The sequence below is a fragment of the Carica papaya genome, chromosome 1, assembly GCF_054855325.1.
Source record: "Carica papaya isolate Zhongbai chromosome 1, ASM5485532v1, whole genome shotgun sequence".
Lineage (NCBI taxonomy): Eukaryota > Viridiplantae > Streptophyta > Magnoliopsida > Brassicales > Caricaceae > Carica > Carica papaya.
Window position 1 is genome coordinate 21,720,645 of NC_142309.1, and position 24,061 is coordinate 21,744,705.

At 38.3% G+C, this 24,061-nt stretch overlaps 1 protein-coding gene across 1 annotated transcript; it reads right to left on the bottom strand.

Annotated features, from left to right (window-relative positions):
• Nucleotides 1-272: 272 nt before the first annotated feature.
• LOC110818761 (trihelix transcription factor DF1-like) lies at nucleotides 273-3,515 on the bottom strand. The gene is made up of 2 exons (XM_022047739.2): nucleotides 3,001-3,515; nucleotides 273-2,246 (listed from the first exon to the last, which is right to left on the bottom strand). Exons 1-2 carry the CDS (start codon nucleotides 3,312-3,314, stop codon nucleotides 635-637), a joined length of 1,926 nt encoding a protein of 641 aa, XP_021903431.1. The 5' UTR covers nucleotides 3,315-3,515; the 3' UTR covers nucleotides 273-634.
• Between the last annotated feature and the right edge of the window lie 20,546 nt (nucleotides 3,516-24,061).

Below are 24,061 nucleotides of genomic sequence, written 5' to 3' on the forward strand. Positions count from 1 at the left end.
GCTTAGAAGATTCCTTTTTTAGGTGGACCCTATTAAAACCCCAATGGAGTACATGTGATGTTGGCATTTTGTTGGAGGAGCCATTTCTTACAAACCTATGCGCTCCTCCATGCTTTCTATATATATAAATAATTAATTTCAACAATATATAAATCAATGTAATAAATAATAATTCCAAAAAAAGAATATAAATCTATAAAAATAATAAAAACAAACATTGCAATTATAAACACTTTGTTTAATTCTCAAATCTACATGAGCATCAACAAAAATACAACTGAAACCCCTCTTTATTTATTTATTTATTTATTATTTTCATTCTTTCTCATTATTTAGTCCAAAAAAAAATAAATAATTTATAAAAATAATTAAAAACATATAATCTCTCTTGACTATATGCATTAATTGATTCTACAAATTTAATTCATTAATTACCCCCTCCCCCCAATTTCTCAAGTGTATGTAGATGTGTATATATATAAATTTCAATTTACTTAATTTTACTGCCACCCAGTTAATTAATTAATTAAATTTACTCATCACCGGAATCTCACCGATTTGCCGGAAGTCCGTCCCGATATCCACCGGAATTTGTTTCTATCTCGCCGTTAAAAAAATCGCTTGTTGTTTCGCATCACTCACTTGAACCAACTGAAACGGCTTTGTTAGGCACAATCTCGTAGCTTCCTCCTTCTTCGTCCTCCTCCTCCTCCTCCTCGTCACCGTCCTTATCGTCGTCGTCGTGAACGTGATCCATCTGTTCGCTGTTCGTGTCGTCCATTATTGAATGATGATCGGGCCGCTGTTGATGATGAGGATGAGGCGGCGGCGGCCATTGCTGCTCAGGTCGAACCATTAGCGGGACTGAGTTTTCGGGCTTGATTTGATTAATGGCGGAGGAGCCATGATCCAGCCTGTTTTTCTGTCTGTAAAGAGCGTCGAGTTGGTGGAAGTAGGGACATGTTTTGGAATCCTCTGGTCTTTTTTTGTTGCTCTCCTTCACCTTCTTGAAGTACTTGTTGATGTTCTCCCATTTTTCTTTGCATCTCTTCGCGTTTCGGTTATACCCGAGCTTCTTCATCCCGGCCGAAATTTCTTCCCACAGTGGCCCTTTAGGTCCGTTTTCTTGGTACTTGCAGTCGAGTTCAGTTCTCAGTCTTATCAGGGCTTCGACCTCAACTTTCGGCCATCTCGACGAGCTTGCCGGCGAGAATGTCTGGTTGCCGTTATCGGCTTTCTGTGTTTCCATTACATTCATTACCGGCGCCTGAACCACTGACGTCTCTGGTAATGGTGGTGGAAGAAGTACAGGCTGCACAGGAGGTCGAGCAGGCAATGGCTGAGGCTCAGGCTGAGATGGTGGCTGTGACTGCGGCTGCGGCTGTGGCTGCGGCTGCGGCTGAGGTGTATTGATATTGTGTACTGGTTGATTCGAGGGGGTTTGCCGTTCGGACAATTTTTGTAGGAATGCCATGACTGCTGCGTCTTTCTCGGCGGTGATTGCTCGTTCTTGCGCCAAAATCTCGCGCTCTCTATTGATTCTTGCCATTTCTTGCACCCGCCATGCTTCTTCTCGTATCAGTCTTTCTTGCTCCCGTTTCTCCAAAGCTTCCATGAACCTCCTGTGAAGCTGTTCTTGCTTGTCAATCACCTCCTGCATCAACCCTTCAAAGAAGTCCTTCCACTTCCTCTTCCTCTTCCGCCTCCCTCCCAATTCTACATCCGAAGAGGTTGACGAAGAGGTTGAATTCGAGAGCAGCTCCATGGATATATTAGCAAAAGACATCGGAGTGCTTGTCGTGAGAGGATTACCAGCAGGATTTGTGGTCGCTGCCGCCGCCGCCGCCACTGGTGCTTGTGCCGGTACTGATTGTACAACTGTAGGATCTGCCGGTGCAAGATTGATCGTCGGAGCTGCAACAACAGTTTGTGACATTGTGGGTAATGTCGTTGTTGTTGATGGAACAGTGCCATGAGTGATGGTGGCAGGAATATTATTAACGGCGGTTTGCATTGCCATTGCCGCCATTACTGTGCTTTGAGGTCTGGGTTGCTGCTGCTGTTGTGGTAAAATTCGAGGCGGAGGTTGAGTGTCGAGAGCTTCTAGCTGGTCGAAAAACCGATAGGTCTTGCCCTCGGGTTTACCAGTCCGGCCTTCTTTAGTCCTTTTATGATATTTGTAAACGTTCTCGAATTTCTCCTTACATTTCTTGGCGTTTCGATTATAACCAAGCTCTGCTAATTTCCTGATGAAAGAACACCAAAAGAAAATTTTCACTCCTGTATTTATCATATAATATTTCAAGAATAAAACAAATTGTGATTATCATTAACATATTCACATAAAATAGACGAAGAAATGGAAGAAGATAGACAAAGATCGTGGATAGAATCCAGACAAATCATACGAGTTGATGAATCACAAATTTCTACTGAGAAAATTTACAGTTGCTCATCCCATGAAAAAATAATGACAACTGATATGTTGGAATTTATCTTTTTATTATTCAATTATGTTAATTCTTGCATCTTGTGAAAAAAGAAAAATTACACTAAAAATGGTAGATAAAATTAAATAGTGAGAGAGCTGGCTAAGCTTGATTAATTAGGAAATTTATCGGAGAGGGGGAACGAGAAGGGTTAAGAAAAGAAAGACGGTCCAGAATTTCAGTAGTAGTACGCCAGAAAATCTGAATTACATGAATCTGAATTCGAAAATCGACTGGTAATTTTTCAAAATCTTTATCCATATTCCTTTTTTGAATTAAAATCAGAAAAAGGACGAGAAGGAGGAAGAAAGTAATATCTGAGAGAAGGATAAAGAAGTGAATAAAATGAGAACCACACAAACGAACCGGAAATGGAAAGAATTTAAAAATAGATAAAGAAACCTAATGAACTCAGCTCAGATCTCGCCCTCATGAGTTGAAACCAGCTCAAATCTCCGCCAGAAAAGAAGAAGAAGACTGAGACGAGGAGAAGACATGTAATTCAATTTACCTGGAGACCTCTTCCCACAATGGACCTTTAACACTAGCATCTCGAAACGCCACATCCATCTCCGACCTTATCTTCAACAGCGCTATCGTCTCTTGCCGCGGCCAGCGGTTAACTCCAAACCCTCGGTCACCGTCATCTCCAATCCTAATCCCTTTATCCTCTTCACTCACCTGACCTACAAGTACACCTCCGCCTCCTCCAGCTTCGCTACTTCCTTCATGAGCTCCACTGGTGGTGCTGCTCCCGCCGCCATCGCCGGAACTCCCGAACACACTGGGCGCCGCTGCTGCGTTACCTACGCCACCCTGCAGCATCTTATGAACGATCCCCACCTTCTCCGATTGCCGTTTGTTCTTTTGAGAAATATCTGGTTTGGTCCCTGCACAGAGAGCGACTACAGCTCTGGAAGGGGCAAAAATTGAAAAAAAAAAAAAAAAAAAATCCCGTAAATAAAAATAAAAATAAAAATAAAAATATAATACGGGAAGATGGTGAATTCTGTGTGTGAGGGGTTTTATGGAGAAGGGTATGCCTGGGTGGGGTGATTTTATTAATTTATATTTCGGTGGGGATCTGCTTGTCAATCTCAAGAAGGGTTTTTTTTTTTTTTTTTAATTTATTACTATTTTCTTTTTTTCACTTTCCTTTTTGTTTGTGCGGTGGAATCTTCCCTCTCTTCTTTTTTTTTTTTTTTTTTTTAAATTATTTTTATTTTAGTAAATTAAATTAAATAAAAAAAGCTTGGCACAGAAAGATATATATACTTATAATAAATATGTACGAAAAATTAGAAAATAAATAAATAATATTAACAGCTGGGTGATAATTGATTTTTTTTTTTTTTTTTTTTTTGTGTCTGTCCAGCTAAATTTAGTTAAAAGCCGGCAGCTTTTTAATTTTTATAAAAAAATAAATAAATTTCCATTTTTGAAAAAAATAAAATAATTGTTTTATTGGGTAGTGCAACTGCAGATGAAGATCTGCTCAAATTTTGCTTTCTTAAGGGGCACTTTTGGATTTCAGTGGCAGGTGGCTATATATATTAGAGTGTGAAATGTCTTAATTACCCCTCCCTTTGATCCCATTGACCTTTCTTAATGATTGACCAACTTTACTTTCACATTATTATTGTTTATTAGATTAGATCCACCTGATTAGTAATGATCTGGAGGATTTGTCTCCTCAATTTACTTTTCCTTAAAATACTTTATTATTCATATTTTTTTTTGACGTGTAAATTATTGATTTTTTTTTTCATAATTAAAAGAAAAAAAATCTAATGGGATGAAACAGTGGGACGGTGTCGTTTTGTGTGAAAGGGTGATGGAGATGGTTTTCAATAATTGTGGAAGAAAAAATTGTCACGTAAAGTTACGTTTAATTTAAAATTGGGTTCGATAAAAAAAAAAAAAGAAGACATTTTAAAGTGGGATCCACTGTTGAATTAAACCGGTCATATTATTATTAGGCCAAGCCATTTATGAAATGAAGTAAATGGTGGGCAATTCTGTTAGCCTCCAACCTACCCTATGATATTAAATAAATATTTTTAAAAATAATTCCATTATTGTTTAAAATTAAGATTAGTTCTAATTGTTAACTATATGTTAAAAGGTAGTTAGTTAATTATTATTACGTAAAATGCACGTAATTATGGAAAAACTAAATATTTTTAATTAATTAATTGATTAAGGGGTGAACAAGTATTTAAGTAGTAGTTTTTTAAAAAATTCTGAAACTTTTTATTCATGCACTTGCCATTTTGAAAATGACTTGATATGAATATACTGCTAACTGATAAGATTGTTCAAGAGGCAACTCAATCCTCTTCTTTTTTTTTTTTTTTTAAATATATATATATTTCCACCTTCAGATTTTTATTTTCCGTCTAGATTTGTCATTTTCTACTTTTGATTTCGTTTACTAATTTAACATCAGTAAAAAAAAAATTAAAAATTTGGGTTATTAATTTCAGAAAAATATAAAGACAAACTCCAATATGAACTAAAAGTAAATTATATGGTGAAATTTATAATTTGTATTATGTTATTTTTGTAAATATATAAATATATTTGAAGTATAGGATGAGATATTTGACTGCAAAGAAGATTTTTTTATTTTTATAAAAAAAAAAAAACAAATATTAACGTAAAAAGAAAGATAAGGGAGAGAGAGTTATGATTGGGAGAGTAAAGAAAAGGGTACAAGTATTTATTATTTTATAGCAGACTTATTCAAGATTCCTTTCATAAATACTTTTATCACTCCACAATTCAATATCAAATAAATTTATTTTAAAATATAAAATTTACTATTTTATAAATAAAAATATATTACGAACTCACTGTAATTAATTAACTTATAATATTTAATTTATTAAAATAAAAAATTCAGCTATTTAATATTTATAATACTATGATGATAAAATTTAATTAAATTTTACTGAATTTATTATATTTTTAAATTTTTTAAAATCAGTAATTATAATAACTAACTATATTCCGATGGTTTTTTATTTAAAAAAAAAAAGAAAATTAGTTAACTTTAATTATTTATTAAATATTTGAAAAAGAAATAAATCAAATAAAACCACTAGATAGTTTTATCATTTGTAATTTAATGACTTGCGTGCCGTTTACCGCTCCCTCTCTTTCTATATGACGTTTACACATAAATATATATATATATTTTTTTAATTTTAAGTAAAATTTACAATCACCATCACTTACAGCAATGATTGGACCACTATGTTTTCCACCTTTACATATTTCTAAATATATTATATTATTAATTTACCCAAACTACCCATCATAGTCGTAATTATTACCTAAAATGCAAATAGTAAAAAACCAATGTAGCCCCCGAACTGACCAAAATACCCTCGCACACGTGGCCCCCTAAATTCTGGTTTAATTAATCCAAATCTAAACAAGTGAATTTTCTCTTGCAAATAAATTTAAGAAAATATTTAAATTGAAAAATAATAAAATTAATTATAGTTATTATTATATAGTTGATTATTTGAACATTAAATATCTAATTGATTACTTGGGTCCCACTTTCTTCCATTATTTATATTATGTTGTGCAATCCACTTGTTCTTTAACGTCCTTCAATAATTGAGTTACTGAATTTGATGCCCACTCATTTTTTTATTTTTTTAAATAAATAAAACTCCCACATTTTCTTAAGATTTTTTTTAAAAAAATTATTTACACAAGAATATTGTAATTTCTGTAAATTCAGTTTCACTCTCCCCACTTAAATCTTTCACAAATCAACATATATATATATATATATATATTTTAAAAAGAAAAGAAATAAAATCAACGATAATTTCAAAAATCAACCCACCCGTAGTGTGAATTATGTTTTTAAACATTTTGGTAATTTCAAAATAATTTGTGCGAATATGGATACCAGCTAATTATATGTGTATATATATATACATAATTATCAAAGAAGTCAAAATATATATATATATATTTATTTTAGCTTGTGGTACAAATTGCAGGGTGTATAATTACCGGGTATCGTATAATAATAAGTATTATTATTATTATTATTATTATTATTGATTTTAGTATATTTTCCCACCAAATTGGTTTCTTTTTCGTTCGTTGAGGGGGGCGCATATTGGTTAAAATTACTTGTCTTGCAACACATAATATTTACTTTAGATTTGGTTTCATGTGTTTGTGTTTTGTTTGGCTGGCACAAACTTGGACTACCTGTACATGTACATATACGCATATATGTATATATAATATGTATATGTGTATTTATAGATACAGGTAGATATACATCTGGCTTGTGGAAAACTCCTCTAGGTGGATAGACACTCTCCCACAATGCCCACCAGTGCTCGTATCTCTGCATTATTAAATTTACACCATATGTATAATATTACAATAATATGCTCCATCAGCGCTGTAAAAATATTATTGCAGTAGTAATCTCATAATTCTTTTTAAAATAATATATCAATATTAAAATTTATAATTTTATGTTGAAAATTTAACTTAATTAGTCATTTTAATGCTACCCATTATTGACATTTCAACTGATAAATTTTATCTTGATCAGTTTTTAATTGTTTTCTTGAAAGAAGGTTATATTTTACTAATCATGAAGTAGTTTAATCTTAAGTAACTTCATGCGATTGGAGAAATCTAAATTCATTATACTATTTTTTTACTTTTGGTAACTATGTTTTCACTTTCTTCAAAATTGTCACGTGTTCTATTGAGTAATAGGTAATGGATGTTTAAACAATGATTATTTACTGAAGTGAATAATAATATATTGTATTTATTTTAAATATAATGGTTAATTATATTTTTAAAAATAATATATTAAATATAAAATAGCAGAATATAAAACCGTATATATATATATATATATAAAATTTACTGGGCCAAGTGGGAAAAGTTTAATTGCACATGGTGCACATGTGATGTGAATGTGTACACTTACATCTGTCTACCATGTGGTTTAACCCCCATATTTATCTGGCACCAGCTAAGCACCCACCAAGTCTATTCTTTTTTTTTTTTTTTCTTTTTCCCATTTAACTGCACTATTTTTTTTTTATAATAATATTATTTATTTTTCATATATATATATATATATATATCATACATTTTCAAAAGAACAACCTGAAATGATTTTTACCGGGGGGTAAAAGTTTTACATGAGTTCAGATAAAATATCTTTTATTAAACTTTTAATTTGAAATATATTTTTTAATATCTCTAACTAATGTAAACGTAGAAATTTTTCATATACATCTTACAATTTTAAAGATAACGGAAATATTATTATATTTTATTTTTTAAATGAAATAATTTTATTTAGACAAAAATGACCCATCAACATAATTTAAACTAATTTTATAATCTTTTGAGTGAATAATGAAGACACTTTAATAATATTAATTTTTTTAATTGTAATAAAATCTTCATTTCTATGATTGCGTTTACCAAAGTAATAATTGAGAAGGGAACCTTATCCTATATTGGGTTTTATTCATGCCATTGGTTTTTTCGTTATTTTTTTTAAAAAGAAGATTCGGAATTTAATTCGAGATTAATTTTGATAATTATAAAAATAAAAAAAAAATATTTTTAAATTATTTTAATTTAATTTTATTAAATTATTTGAGAAAACTAGGTTAGAAACATATTTGAAAGATATTTTGTAGAAAATTGGTAAAAAAATTTTTTTGGTCAAAATACAAAAAAAAAAAAAAATTAGCCACGTTGGAAGGCGTAATTAGCAGTTCTAACGAATCGGAGCATTCCACATGGCAAAACACGCTAACGTCGGCACCACGCGAGAAGCCAAACGAGCGATCTGCGTGCCCAGTGATCTGACGACCCATATTCGATCCTGTGCGCGTGAACAACTCAGATTTATTCCTTCCTTAGGCACGATCGGACAGACAAAATCAATCACGATAAACGGTTCAGATTCGCTCACGCAATCGACTTAAATAGGCAACAATCGGACGACTCTCCTCACTCTATGTCAACGTGAATGGACGACCCAAATCGACACAGAATGAGTATAAACATCACGTCGTAGAGGAACTCTAACTCTAGCCAAAGGTGTAACGGCCCCGGAAAATATTAAAATGAAATGAGTATTTAAATATATCAAATGCGGAAGCGAGATCAAAATTTCAGTTAATATCCCTTACACGAAAAACCAAACAAACGTACTTAAAATATAAAAGGTTAAACTAACTAAGAAAGAAAACTCGAAAATAAACTATGCGTATGACTACAGAGTCTCTAGGCATCCCCTTCGTCGTCCTCCTGCGGAACGGGCTCGGGAACCATGTCTTCCTGATCTGAAATGGTTAATTAAGGAGTGAGCTACACTAGCCCAGTAAGAACATCACGATATCTCACCGTCACGGAGATAAAGGTGGGTAGAAAACCACAAAAAGACCAATGGAGCATAATTTACAATAAACTCGTTTATTAACAACAAAACCTTTTATCAATAATAAAACTTTTACCATCCACTTACCTTGGTGGAATTTATGAAAACAATATGAGAAAAACAATAACATTATCATAATCATTGAATAATCTAAGCTGTAAAACATAACACTTATCACGCCTCTTGTAATTCAATCATTGTACAACATATCTTTTTTCTCATTTACCAGCCTACTAGTATCCGTGGGGGTCCATAGGGGTTCCGCTACCCGTTAACCTTTAACATTCATAATCAGTTTCCAGGGCCGTCCCCATACCCCGTCCGGTATGGGCGCCAAAACCATGAACCTCAATACCCCGTCCGGTATGAGGGTGAAACGGGCCGTCCCCATACCCCGTCCGGTATGGGCGCCAAAACCATAAACCTCAATACCCCGTCCGGTATGAGGGTGAAACGGGCCGTCCCCATACCCCGTCCGGTATGGGCGCCAAAACCATAAGATCTCCATACCCCGTCCGGCATGTGAGACCACAATCCCGGTAGGGTTCCCTACGGACCCGGTCCGTCCACCATCTCCCAGGATATCTAGTCAGGCTGACCCCCATAATACAATTATCAGTCTACACAATCTTTCATTTTTCCTTTTCCTCAATCAGCATCATCAATTCACATTTAAACAAGCAAATCGTAATTCATACCAAACAGACAACATACAGTATCAGTTTTTCAGTCATTCAACCCATAATTAATAAAAACGTAGTACATGCACACAAATCTGTAAAATGAACACATCAAACCTCATTTTGCATTTAAAGCTGTAAACAGGCCAAATAACAGTAAATCATCAATCACACTAGACTCGGGCTCCATTAGCAACCTTAAGCAATTTCACACATGCGTTAATTCAAGAAATACTGTTTTATCATTTTGAACTTTAATACCGTGATAGGAAATAGGGTGAGGGGTCCTTACTTGTTTTCGGGATCCGAATACGATTCACAGTGCGCCTGCAGGCTGTCCCTAATTTTCCCCTGAATTTTTCCCGGGGAACTGAAACACGCTAACAGTACCTGCACGGGTTCCAAAAAAAATCCAAATTAGGCCCAGGGCCTCTTTCGGCCCAAATCGCAACTCCGGCACGGCGGCGAGTCGCCTCGGGTTGACTGTTTTCGGCCGTTTTTGGCCGAATTCGGCCACACTCGCATTGGTCCTTGTCAGAAAACAACCCTAGGGCCCTCGGGGGGCCAAAAAAATCACGGAAAAACGGAGCTTACCGGCGGCGGCGCTCTCGGGTACGGCGACTCTCCGGCGAAGTTCGTGTTTTGGTGATTTGGCTTCGGTCAACCTGTAGAGAAAAGAATGGTGATCACGGTGATATAAAAATTGCATCGAACGGAGGCCGGGAAGGGCCTCGTCGGAGGCAAAAACTGAGAGGGGGCGCGGCGGCGCCGCTGGGCTTCGGCCGCGTATTCCGGCCGTTTGGCCGGGATTTCGGCTTCGATTTGGCCATAGGAGGAATCAGTGGGGAAAAACGAGTCGGGGGTATGAAATTTACCTCGATCGGCGGTCGGAAATTTCCCCGGTGCGGCGGCGAGTGGCGGCGGGTGGCGGCGGTCGGCCTCTGGTTCGTCTTCTCCGGCGAGCGGCTGGCGGCTAGGGTTTTTGGTCTGGTGTGGGGGTTCTATTTATAACCCCTTGCCTTTTGATCACAGCCGTTCGTTTCGTTTTAATCTGGGCCGTTCGTTTTTGATTGAATCTGGGCCGTCCGTGCGTTTGAATCTGGGCCGTCCGATCGCGTGATTGATCTGGGCCGTCGGATCGCACCCACGCGGATCGCCAACGTGGCTCCTTTCGGAGTGACGCGATCTTGCCACGTGGCAGGCCCCGGTTGGCCGGGACTGCTGACCGGGCCTGCTGACGTGGCTGCTGACGTGGCCCCTTTTTTTTTTTTTTTTTTTTTTTCTCCTCCTTTCCGGGTGCTACAAAAGGACCAGCCGTCGGAGATAGAGACCGACCCCCGGCCACCGCCGCACTGGAGCCACCGTCGATCGCCAAAAAAGTAAAATCCTCCCCTACCGGCCCAAAATTTGATTCCAGTCTATCCATGACCAATCAGAGCAAAATGGGCAGTGGGTGAGCTAAAAAGTGCAAGTAAAGTTCGACGGAGCCACTGCAGCCGAAACCCTAAACCCCCTTTGATGAGCTTCTTCTCGTTTCTCGTTTCACGCAATTTTCTGACCATTTTATTCATCGTCATTTTCTGTGCATGTTAGCTGGAAAAAAAAGACCCCAGCCGTGAAGGAGAATCAGCAGAGCCACTGTACTCGGAGACCCCCATGCCGTTAGGTTTGATTTTTTTTGTGATTTTCTGCTAACTAAGACCCCCTAACGTGTTTTTTCACAGGGATACATGTAAAACTAGCCAAAACAGGTCAGACCGATGCAACCTACTACAATGGTCGGCGGAGCCGATGCCGGAGCATGGTGGCGCTACTATTTCGGAACCCTGAAATTGGTTGAAAAGCATTTTTGACACCAATTTGAGATTTTTGGGATATTTTTAGTTGCGTAACGAGTATTTTGGATTTTCACAAAAAATTCAAGAAATTCGGGACCCATTAGGAGGCATAGTAGATAGTGCGACATATCAAAATACCGATCTGTGTAAGGATCCTTCACCATATTTTCTGTCACGGTAAATGAAGACTTAATAATTTATAATTGTATGTTTTGTAAAAATTAGAAAAATTCTAACAATAATTATAAGTCATTAGTGGAGCCCAAAAATTGATCAGTGTACGTTTGTTCTAAACTTGTATGTGTTGCCTATTTATTTTTCTGTACTACCTAAATTACTTGTTGTTCCGCTGTATTATTTAAATTGTAACATCAGGACCCAAAAATTGGTCCGGGATGATGTTTAGGATTATGAATATATATATATATAATAATTATAAAAATTTATTTTATTTTAATTTGATTGAAGTTTTGAGAAAAAAACGAATTAGGAACGAAATTAAAAATAATTTTGGGAAGAATTGGTAAAAATTTGAGTTCAGTGGGGTATTTTTGAAAGAAAAATTAAAATAATATGTCAAAGTGCAAATAGAAAAAGTTCGGCCACATAAAACAGCCCAGTCAGTAGCTTCGACGACCAAAGTGCGTCGCGTGGCCAAGTGTACTGATGTCGGCGCCACACAGGAGGCCATAGTGGTGAACTGCGTGCCCTGTGATCGAACGGTCTAGAATCGATCCCTCATGAGTAATAGTCCAGATCTATTTCTCCATTAGGCATGATCGAACGGTTGAGATCAAACACGATAAAGGGTCTATATTTGTTTCTCCATTAGGCGCGATCGAACGGTCAAGATCAAACGCGATAAATGGTTCATATTCACTTCCTCCTTAGGGGCGATTGAACGGACGTGATCAATCGCGATAGATGACTCAGATTAATGCATGACGAGTATAAATATTTCGCATTACACAGAACTCGAACCCTATTCGTTAGCCCCCCTCCCACCGGAGAAGAAGAACCAGATGCCAGAGAAGGAGTTGACCACCAACCGCCATCGCACCGGAGCCACATCTTACAGCCAAAGAAGGTAAAAATTCTCCTACTTGCTCGAAATTCAATTTCGAGCACCCAAGTGGAAATATCGAAGCAAAACAAAACGGCAAATGAGCTGAAAACTGGGGAAAAAGTCTAGCGAGGCCGCCGTGATCCAAAACCTGCAACCCCCTCCGATGACCTATTATCGGTTCCCATTTCGTGTGATTTTTTCACCGTTATGTTTATCGTTCTAATTTTTGTAGGTTGACCGAAGGAGAAATCCCAACCGCGAAGGAGATCCAGCAAAGCCGGCAAAACGAAACTCCCACCACTAGTAGGTTTCAGTTTTCTTATTTTTTTGGGCCAATTGAGGCTCCTTAAATTGTTTTTTGTAGGGATATGTGTAAAATTAGCTAAAAATGGCTAGGCCAAGACAAACCGGAGCTGCGGGCGGTGGTGCCTTCGCCAAAGCATGGCGGTGCCACGGGCGGCGGTGCCGTCGCTAAAACACGGCGTCAGTGGCGTGCCAGAATCCTGAAATTGGCCATAAGGGATTTTTAACATTGATTTTGGGGTTTTTGAGTATTTTTTAGGTACGTGGAGTGTATTTAATGTCCGCAGAAAAATACAGGAAATCCGAAGACCGCCAGGAGGCACGGTAGAAATTACAGTGCTTCAAATACCAATTTGGATAAGAATCTCTCACTCTATTCCCTGTTATGAAATTGAAACTTAAAAATCAATAATATGATATTCTGTAAAATTTAAAAAACTTTTGGAATAATTACAAGTTACTAATGGATTCAGAACTAATTAGTTATTTATTTGTCATGTTTAAGTGATTATTTACTTATACAACTTTAAATACATGATAATATATTGAAATAGTTAAACAATTCAGTTATGTTTTCTTGATACATATATCGTTTGTTTTGCATGATTTATAGTTGATTGTGAAACGTGAAATTTACATATAAATGAAAAATTACTTGATGATGTAAATTAATAAAATGTTGTCTTACTAGATATCCTGGAAGATGATGGACAGACCAGATACATAGGGAACCCAACCGTGAGCGTTAACTCACACCGGACGGGGTATCAATGGATGGTATTTTGGCGCTCATACTGGACGAGGTATGGGATAACTCGGTTCACCCTCATACTGGACGGGGTGTCAAGGGATGATATTTTTTGTGTTTATATCGGACGGGGTATAGGGACAGCCGGATAATTGACAAGTTTAGATATTGGGTTCACGCGTAGGGAGACATCCCTACAGATCCCCAGAGTTACCAGTAAGTAGATCAAAAGAGGAAAAGTTGTTGTTTTTGCTCACTCATATAAGAAATCATAATGTTATTTGAATTATTATCTTTATAGGTTGATTTTGAAAATTTCATAACGGTAAGTATGCAATAAATAGTTTTCTTTGGGATAAATGAACTTACTTAAATTAAGAGCTCCATTAGTTGTTTTATATTTTTTTACCAATATTCAGTTTCTGTAAATGACAGTGAACTAAAAAGATGCTGATGGATATCTCAGATTTCAGAAAAGGGTGTACGTTTTAAATGACAGTGAACTAAAAGGAGATATTATGATAGAGGCTCATAGCTCTAAGTTTGCCATACATCCCAAAAGACTAAAATATATCAAAGTATGCGACCCCAGTTTTGGTAGAGTGGGATGAAAAGGGAGGTAGTCCGCTTTATTAACAAAAGTCTAGTATGCCAACAAGTTAAAGCAGAGCATCAATGCCTAGCCGGGTTACTTCAGCCATTACCGATCCCGATAGCTCAGAGCAGACAGAAAAGTTATACAGACTTCTGGATGAGGGATTTAGAATTTGAGAAAGGTGACTGAGTGTTTCTTAAGGTCACTCTTTTCAAAGAGATCAGTAGATTTGGAAAAAGGGAGAAATTAAATCCCCAAGTCATTGGATCATTTGAGATCTTAGACCGGATTGATACGATTGCCTACAGACTGCCACTACCTCCAGAGCTATCCAGAGTTCATAATATGTTCCACGTATCTATGCTACGCAAATACAACATATACCCCTCACACATCCTGTCCCACAAGACCCTTTTACTCTAAGAGGATCCATCCTATGAGGAGGTACTAATCGACATTATAGACCCAAAGAGTAGAATACCCCCCAATTGAGAAATTTCATTAATCAAAGTCCTATGGTAGAACCATATGCAGGAATAGGCCACTTGAGAACTGGAATCAAGCTTTAAGGCCTAGTATCCCCAACTGTTTGACTACCAAAAAGGTAACAAATTTGAGGGACCAAATTTCTTTTAACGGGGGAAGAGTTGTAATACCCAGGCCCAAAAATTAGCTCGGGATGATGTTTATGGATTATGAATATATATATATAATAATTTAAAAAAATTATTTTATTCTAATTTGATTAAATTTTTAAGAAAAAATAAATTAGGGATAAAAAGTAAAAATAATTTTGGGAAGAAGGGGTAAAAATTTGAGTTCAGAATGTGTTTTTGAAAGAAAAATTAAAAATAAGGGGTCAAAGTACATTTAGAGAAAGTTTGACCACGTAGGACTGCCTCGTCAGCAACCTCGACAAATCCGAGCATGCCGTGTGGCCCAGCGCGCTGACATCGACGCCACGCGGGAGGCCACGCTTGTGATCCATGTGGCCCGCGATCGAACGGTCGAGATCAAATACGAACGGTCCATATTTGTTTGCTCCTTAGGTACAATTGAACGGTCGAGATCAAATACGATGAACGGGCCAGATTTATTTCTCCCTAAGCGTGATCAAACGATCAAGATCGATTGTGATGGATGATCCAGATTAATTCGGGATAGGTATAAATATTTTGCATTACACAAAAACGCGAACCATAGTCGCTAGCCGCCTCCCCCCAACCGGAGAAGAAGAACCAAATGCTAGAGAATGAGGAATCTCTACAAGTTGTGTTCACCATTCTGTTTTCTACAAGTTGACCGAAGGAGGAATCTCAGCCGCGAAGGAGCACTGGCGGAGCCGCCGCATTGGAAACCCCACCACCGGTAGGTTTTGGGTTTTACATTTTTTTCGACCAACCGAAGCTCTCTAATGTATTTTTTGCAGGGATATGTGTAAATCAGCCGAAACTGCCTAAACCAGTCGAAAACAGTCAAGTCGAGGCAAACCATCGTCGTGCCAGAATTCCAAAATTAGCCAAAAGAAATTGTTAACACCGATTTTGAGTTTTTGGTATATTTTTTAGGTACGTGGAACGTGTTTAATCTCCACAGAAAAATTTAGAAAATTCGAGAACCGGTAGGAGAAACGGTAGAAAGTACGGTATTTTAGACACTGATTCGGGTAAGAATCCTTCACCCGATTCCCTGTTATGGAATTAAAGTTTAAAAATTAATAATCTGGTATTCTACAAAATTTAAAAAATTTTGAAAATAATTACAGATCACTGATAGAATCGGATTCGGTTAGTTATATTTATTTATCATGTTTAACTTATTATTTACTTGTACATCTTTAAATACTTGATAATATATTGAAATAGTTAAATAATTCAGTTGTATTCTTTGATATATATATATTGCTTGTTTTGTGTGATTTATGATTGATTGTGAAACATAAAATTTATATACAAATGAGAAATTTTGCTTGATGATATGAATTAATAAATGGTTGTCTTACTGGATATCCTGAAAGATGGTGGACGGACCGGATACATAGAGAATCTTACTGTGAATATCACCTCATACCAGACGAAGTATCGAAGGATGATATTTTTTGTGCTCATATCAGACGGGGTATGAGAACGGCCTAGTTCACCATCATACTGAATGAAGTATCGAGGGATGACATTTTTGGCGGTCATACCATACGAGATATGAGAACGGCTAGATAATTGACAAGTTTAGATATTGGGTTCACGCGTAGGGAGACATCCCTATAGACCCCTAGAGGTACCAGTAAGCAGATAAAAAAGAGAAAAAAATGTTATTCTTGCTTACTTGTACTAGAAATCATAATGTTAGTTGAGTTATTGTCTCCACAGATTGATTTTGGAAATCTCATAACGGTAAGTATGCAATAAATGATTTTTATTGGAATAAATGAACTTATTTAAATTAAAAGCTCCATTAGTCATTTTATATTTTTTTTATCAACATTAAGTTTCTGTATCGGTCAGTAGTGTGATATTCTTATTAGGCTAGTGTAGCTCACCCCTGTTAACCAATTTAGATTAAAAAAATTAAAACCCAGATCCTAATCAGCAGGAAGGCTGTGAGTAGGTGTCCCCCAGATCCTGTCAAGAGCTAGTGGAGGTTAACCTCCCAACAATATTTATTTACTATTTTCATATGTTTATTTCATTTTTTTATGAACTGTTATGAAAGGGACATTTCTATTGCCCTTTTGGGCATTCAAATTTATGTGTAAAGAATATAAACCCACCAATGGCCAAATCAGTTGTGATCACCGTTTTCCTCTATACAGGTTGACCGAAGCGAAACACTCAACCGTAACATGAGCCGGAGGAGTTGTCGCACTGGAGAGCCCTGTCGCTGGTGAGTTTCGATTTTTCATATTTTTTCAGCCTACCGAGGCCCTTTAGCGTGTGTGCTCGCAGGAATCGATGTACAATCGACCAAATTTGGCTGAAAAGGATCGACCTGAGGCGGACTACCGCCGTGCTAAATTTCTGAAATTGGTCGAGTAAGCCTTGGGATTGATTTTTGGGTTTATTAGGAACATTTGTAGGTACCATAAGCGCGTTTCAGTTCCCATAGAAACATTCAGGGAACCTAGGGACTGCCCGTAGGTGCAGTAAACCATTTAGCTTTTCGGCGTCAAATCAAGTAAGGATCTCTCACCCTATTCCCTATCATAGAATTAAAGTTTAAATAAATAATAATACGGTATTTTGTACAAATTAAACAGATGTGCATAATTAATTACAGATTGGTAATGGAGCACGAACCGGATATTGTTCTCTGTTGATTTATTTTACAGTCTAAAAGTATGATAGTGTCTTATTTATCTATTTTATAGTTTAAATGCATGTATTACTACCTTACCTGACTTCTGTTTGATTTGGGATTTGAGACATGATTGTATTACCGGGTGCATGTTTATTTGTTTATGTGATTATATTCGATTTGGTAATGGAAACTAAGGGAAAATAGGAAAGTGATGTGATCAAATAAACAGATAGAATGATAGCCTTACTAGATATCATGTGAGATAGTAGACGGACTGGGTACATAGGGAACCCTATCGTGAACATTTTCTCATACCGGACGGGGTATGGAGATTTTGGTAATTTGGCGCTCATACCGGACGGGGTATGTGTAACGACCCCGGAAATTTAGAATGAAATATGTGTATTAAAAATGTCAAATGCGGAAGCGTAATAAAAATTTTAATTAACATCCCTTACACTAAAACCAAAAACATGCTCAAAGTATAAAAGAACAAACTAACTAAAAGAGAAACTCGAAAATAAAAACTATAAATATAACTACGGAGTCTTTAGGCGTCCCTTTCGCCGTCTTCCTGCGGAACGGGCTCGGGAACAATGTCTTCCTGATCTGAAATTGTTAAATAAGGAATGAGCTACACCACCTCAGTAAAGACATCACACTATCTCACCACCACGGAGGTAAATGTGGGTAGAAAACACAAAAAGACCAATGGAGCATAATTTATAACAAATTCTTTTATCAATAATAAAATTCTTTACTGTCCACTTACCTCGGTGAGATCCATAAAACAACATACGAAAGCAAAAACATTTTCATCATCATGAAATCATATGAACTGTATAACATAATACTTATCACGCTTTTGCATTTCAATCATTACACAACATATTTTCCTCATTTACCAGCCTACTAGTATCCATGGGGATCCATAGGGGTCCCGCTACCCGTGAACCCTTAACATTTATAACCTGATTCCAGAGCCGTCCCCATACCCCGTCCGCTATAGGCACTAAAACTATGAACCTCAATACCCCGTCTGGTATGAGGGGAAACGGACCATCCCCATACCCCGTCCGGTATGGGCGCCAAAACACCGAAGGTCTCCATACCCCATCCGGTATGAGAGACCACGTTCCCGGTAGGGTTCCCTACAGACCCGATCCGTCCACCATCTCCCAGTATATCTAGTCAGACTGTCCACATTATCCATTTATTAATTCACGTAACCTTTTATTCTTTTTTCCTCAGTCACCATCATCAAATCACACACAAACATGCAAACTAGTAGTTTATGTCAAACAAGACAACACACAACATCAGGTTCTCAGTCATTAAACCGATAATCAATAAAACAGTTATATATGCACACGAAACTATGAAATGAGAACATCATACATCATACTGCATTTAAAACTGTAAAATAGAACAAACAACAACTGACCGACAAATACACCAGACTCGGGCTCCATTAGCGACCCTAAACAATTTCACACATCTATTGATTCATGAAATACCGTTTTATCATTTATTGAACTTTAATACCGTGATAGGAAATAGAGTGAGGGGTCCTTACTTGTTTCGGGGTCTGAATACGGCTCTACAGTGCGCCTACAGGCTGTCCCTAATTTTTCCTGAATTTTTCCCGATGAGCTGAAACGCACTACTAGTACCTACACGTGTCCCAAAAAATTCTAAATTAGACCTAGGGCCCCTTTCGGCCAATATCACAATTCTGCCGTGCTCCAACGACGGCGCCATAGGGCCCTCCGTGGGCCGAAAAATCACGAAAAAATAAAACTTACCGGCGGCGGTGCTCTCGGGTGCGGCGGCTCCTCCGGCGTGAGTCGCGTTTTGATGTTTGGCTCCGATCAACCTATAGAGAAAAGAACGGTGATCACAGTGGTATAAAATTTGCATCAAACGGAGGCCGGGAAGGGCCTCATCAGAGGCAAAAATCGAGGAGGGGCGCGGCAGCGCCGCTGGGTTTCGGCTGAGTTTTTCAGCCGTTTGGCCGGTGGTTTGGCTCCGGTTTTGCCATAGGCGGACTCAGTGTCGAAAAACGAGCAAGGGAGAGAAAAATTAACTCGATCGGCGGTCGGAAATTTCCCCGGTGCGGCGGCGGGTGGCGGCGGCCGGCTCCTCCGGCGAGGACTGGCGGCTAGGGTTTCTTTGGTCAGGTGTGGGTGGGGGTATTTATACCCTTCACCTTTCAATCTTGACCGTCCATAAAGATTGCATCTGGGCCGTTCGATCGTGATTTAATTGGGATTAAATCTGGGCCGTTCATCGCGATGCAATCTGGGTCATCCGTACCTAATTGAATCTGGGCCGTCCGTGCGCGTCAATCTGGGCCGTCCCTGCGCGTTTGATCTGGGCCATCCGTGTGCGCGGGAACGGATCTGGGTCGTCCGAACGCGCGCGCGCGGATCGCCCCCATGGCCCGTCCCCTGGTCAGCGTGTCCTTGCCACGCGGCGCGTCCTGGTTGGCCGGGGCTGTTAACCGGGCCGTTGACGTGGCTGCTGACGTGGTGCTGACGTGGCACAACTTTTCTAAATTACGTTTTGACCCTCGGTTTTCGATTTTTTTTTCAAAAATATCCCCAGAATAAAAAATTTCACCCATTTTTCCAAAATCAATTTCAATTAAATCCAAATAATATTTTTACTCAATTTTATCATCATTATTATCTTTATTTTCATTAAATTAAATTAAATAAAAAAATATATATCAATTAAAATTTCAATAATTACAAAATAAACTAAATAAAATAAATTAAAAATTAATAATAATAATAATAATGGGTGTTACAGTATGGGAACGACCCGCTTCACCCTCATACCGGACGGGGTATCGAGGTTTAATGTCTTTGGCACTCATACAGGATGGGGTATGGGGACAGTCATGTAATTAAGATTGTTAAGGAAAATTATTCACGTGTAGCGGGGACATCCCTATGAACCCCTATGAATACTAGTAGGCTGGTGAAACGAGAAATGGTTATGATTTGGTTTATCGTTAATGAAAATGAATCTATGATATATTCTATGTTGCTGATCATCATAAGGTTATGATCTGTATGGTATTATTTTCTTTATAGGTTATTTTCATAAATTCCACAATGGTAAGTGAACGGTAAATGATTTTATGATTGATAAAGGAATTTGCAAAATTTAGTACTCCATTAGTTGTTTTGACTTTCTACCAACCGTTACTTCTGTGTCGGTGATATAGTGTGATATCTTTACTAGGCTAGTGTAGCTCATACTTTATTTAACTATTTCATATCAGGAGAACCTGGTTCCAGAGTTCGATTCGCAAGAAGATTGCGAGTAGATGCTAGATACTTTATATTTTTCATTACTTTCTTATTTCTCGTGTTTCTTTCAGAGAATTCATTTCGTAATATTTTTTTAGTACTTTTATGTTCTTGTGTAAGGGATGTAAACCTTAACCTTTTATTTCTCTTCCACACTTAAATTATTATATGTTTCCTTTTGGATTTCCGAGGTCGTTACAGTTGGTATCAGAGCCGCGTTCCTCGAACTCATTCCTTACACAATGATACTTAGAGAAATACCAAACTAATGAATTATCATTCAACCATTCCTTGTGAAATACATGTACAGAGAGATGAGAAGCGAAAGACCCCAACTAAATCGAGCAGCCCGAGATTGTTCACTTAGGGAAGATGTGACCGGATATTTGAGATGCTGGAGAGATTCATTGCTGCCCAACAGGGCCAAGAGGAGAGGAGGTAGCTACCTGACCCTCCCCTACTGCCACAAGTTGAGCCACCACTGCAGTGAGAGGATCCCGAGCCACCCCGGTACGACCCTGCTCCTTCACAGTACCACTTGGCACCACTGGAGTATGATCCGGTGCCCCAGCCACAGTACCAGCCAGCACCGCCACAGTACAATCTAGTACCCCCACCATATCAGCAAGTACTACCATAGGGCCCCCCATTCTATCATCTGCCTGTCCCAGTCCCTCTTCCACGGGACCCCAGTTCCTCCCACGATTGACCCAGGCTATATAGAGAGGTACAACAGACTAAACCCATCTACTTTTACAGGGGGATCCTCTTTTGAAGATGTCGAGTACTGGTTGGTAGAGACAGAGAAGGCCTTCAAGACCCTAGGGGTGACTCCTGAGCAGAAGGTCACCCTTGCTACCTATATGTTAGTGGGAAAAACAGACCGCTTGTGAGAACTTAAACAGACCACCCTGCCTGTTCCAGTTACCTGGGAACAGTTTCTAGCAGCCTTTCATGCAGAGTACCTCCCAGAGCATTTCCGACATTTGAAGGAGATGGAATTTGTCCAGTTGGTCCAGAGGAACATGACTGTGTCAGAATATGCCCGTAAGTTCTTGGAGTTGGGCCGTGTAATGCCCTGTTTTTTTTTTCAAAAATGGCGTAATATCAATAAAATCAATATGCAAAATATTCATGTCTCATTTCAAATCAGTCTTACACCTAAGAGAAAATATCACCATCAAGCACTCAGTCAAATAGGAACTCTCAACCGTACACGCATCATTATAGCAGAGTACAAATGCATACATCATTGATTTACATGCGATTTCCATTACTAGCAACTATGTAAGTTTCCAATTCTACCAGTAGTAACCCTGCTCCAATTCTTCTATCGATTAGGTTCGAGAACTGGCGACTCCGGTCCTACTTCATCTGTAAATAATAGGGAGTGAGTACATACAACTCAATATAGTAAATCTAAATCATAAATATAGCATAAAGGCCCAACTAAGCCCCAATTCTTATGTGATTTCCCCTCTCGCTATATAAGTCATGCTTTCTTTCTACTCTTTATCCTTACAGTATTACTACATCTCCCCAGTAGTTAATCATCATTCATGTCAGGGGTAATCAGTTCCCTGACGTCACCCCCTCGACCCTGACTCGGCCACTCACCCACACGGTTACTCCCATTTATCACCAGCATCGGCGACCATTATTTACCCATCTATCACTCGACCCATAGTAGGCCACTCACACAATCCGTCACCAGCATTGGCGACATTTATTTACCCATCTATCACTCGACCCCGAGTAGACCACTCACACAATCTGTCACCAGTATCGGCGACCATTATTTACCCATCTATCACTCGACGCTTAGTAGGCCACTCACGCACACCAATATTGTTTTCTTACGTCACCAACATCAGCGACCCATCACATTATCTATCTAAAATTGCCAAACATCACCAATATCAGCGATCGACTTACTCTTGCTGTGTAACGACCACCAAAATTGACGTCCCCTGATTCCACCACTTCTAAGACCATTTCATCCCGTCTTACTCAGTGTGCCCCGTATACTCGCATACTTAACCCTCACTCCAGGTATTCCAATATAACTATTCCTAAACCATTAATCTTGTCCTGAAACTCTCAATTTCACTAACATATTTACAAAACCTACCCTAATACATACTCATCCCCTATACTCTCACATATAGTATATGTACACAAATACATCCCTACACCAAGTATTTACCCAAAAAATTAATAAATTTATAACGTCCACGCCAACACACGTTCCCATGCAACACACACCCATACACAGCACATTTACATAAACCCACATAAAACACATCTATATAACTACATCTATGCACTAACCATCCGTACACCGAACTACTACATGCTTACATCTACTGCTCCCAAATTATAAAAATACTCACATCCCATTCCTACATGCCTACACTCTCTGTTTGCTAACCAATCCACTCTCCATCTCTCTCTTCTTTCCTCTGTGCTGGTCTCAGCTTTCCGTTCTCTTCTTCCTACTAATACTACCCTTTCACCGTACTCTACCTCACAATAACTTCTTCCTTCAGCTTCTCTCCTAATACCCACTAGTACTCCTTCCCCCTCTAACCACTTCCATTCTCAATACATCTCCTATTTCCTCCTCATTTGCATTGATTTCCAGCACTATTCTCCCTATCCTTACCAATCCATCATAGCTCGTCGTCCCTCCCACATTCCTTCTTTCGGCGTTTCGCCTCACCCTCTCCCGTACGCGTTTTGCCCTTCTAACATTCCCCCCAACTCACCTCATCTCCTTACAGCTCTCTTACACCTATTCAACCACCGTACTTCTTCCTCTAGCAATAACTCACTCACTCACCTTACTCATCTATCCCTCCTTCCACGGCTTCCTCCATCTCCCTTTACTCAGCTCCAATCAATGTTTCTGCCACTCACAGTCTCCTTTCACTCTCCTATTTCATCTATCATTGCTTCTTAATTCCATTTCCTTAACCATTTACGCATTTCATCAACACTTACGGTCACAACACCACATTCATCCTCATCTTACATTTGAAATTCAAATTTACTATACCTCCCAGTCTCCATCTTTTCCTTCCACACTTCCATAGCTCGTACCATCACTTTCTTTCTTCTCGTTCCTTCCAGCTCCAAACTTCTTCTTTCTCGATTCTTTTCTTCCCCATTTCTTCTCTGTTTTTTTTCCCTCTTTTTTTTCCTCCCGTTTTTTTCTCTTTCCTTCCTCCTATTCACACCCCACCTACCTCTTATCCTGACCATCCAT

Excerpts from the sequence above, each read along its gene's own strand:
- LOC110818761 (XM_022047739.2), bottom strand. The coding sequence starts at position 3,314 with ATGCTGCAGGGTGGCGTAGGTAACGCAGCAGCGGCGCCCAGTGTGTTC. Across the intron at positions 2,247-3,000 it reads TTGTGGGAAGAGGTCTCCAG|GAAATTAGCAGAGCTTGGTT; the intron begins GTAAATTGAATT and ends TTCTTTCATCAG.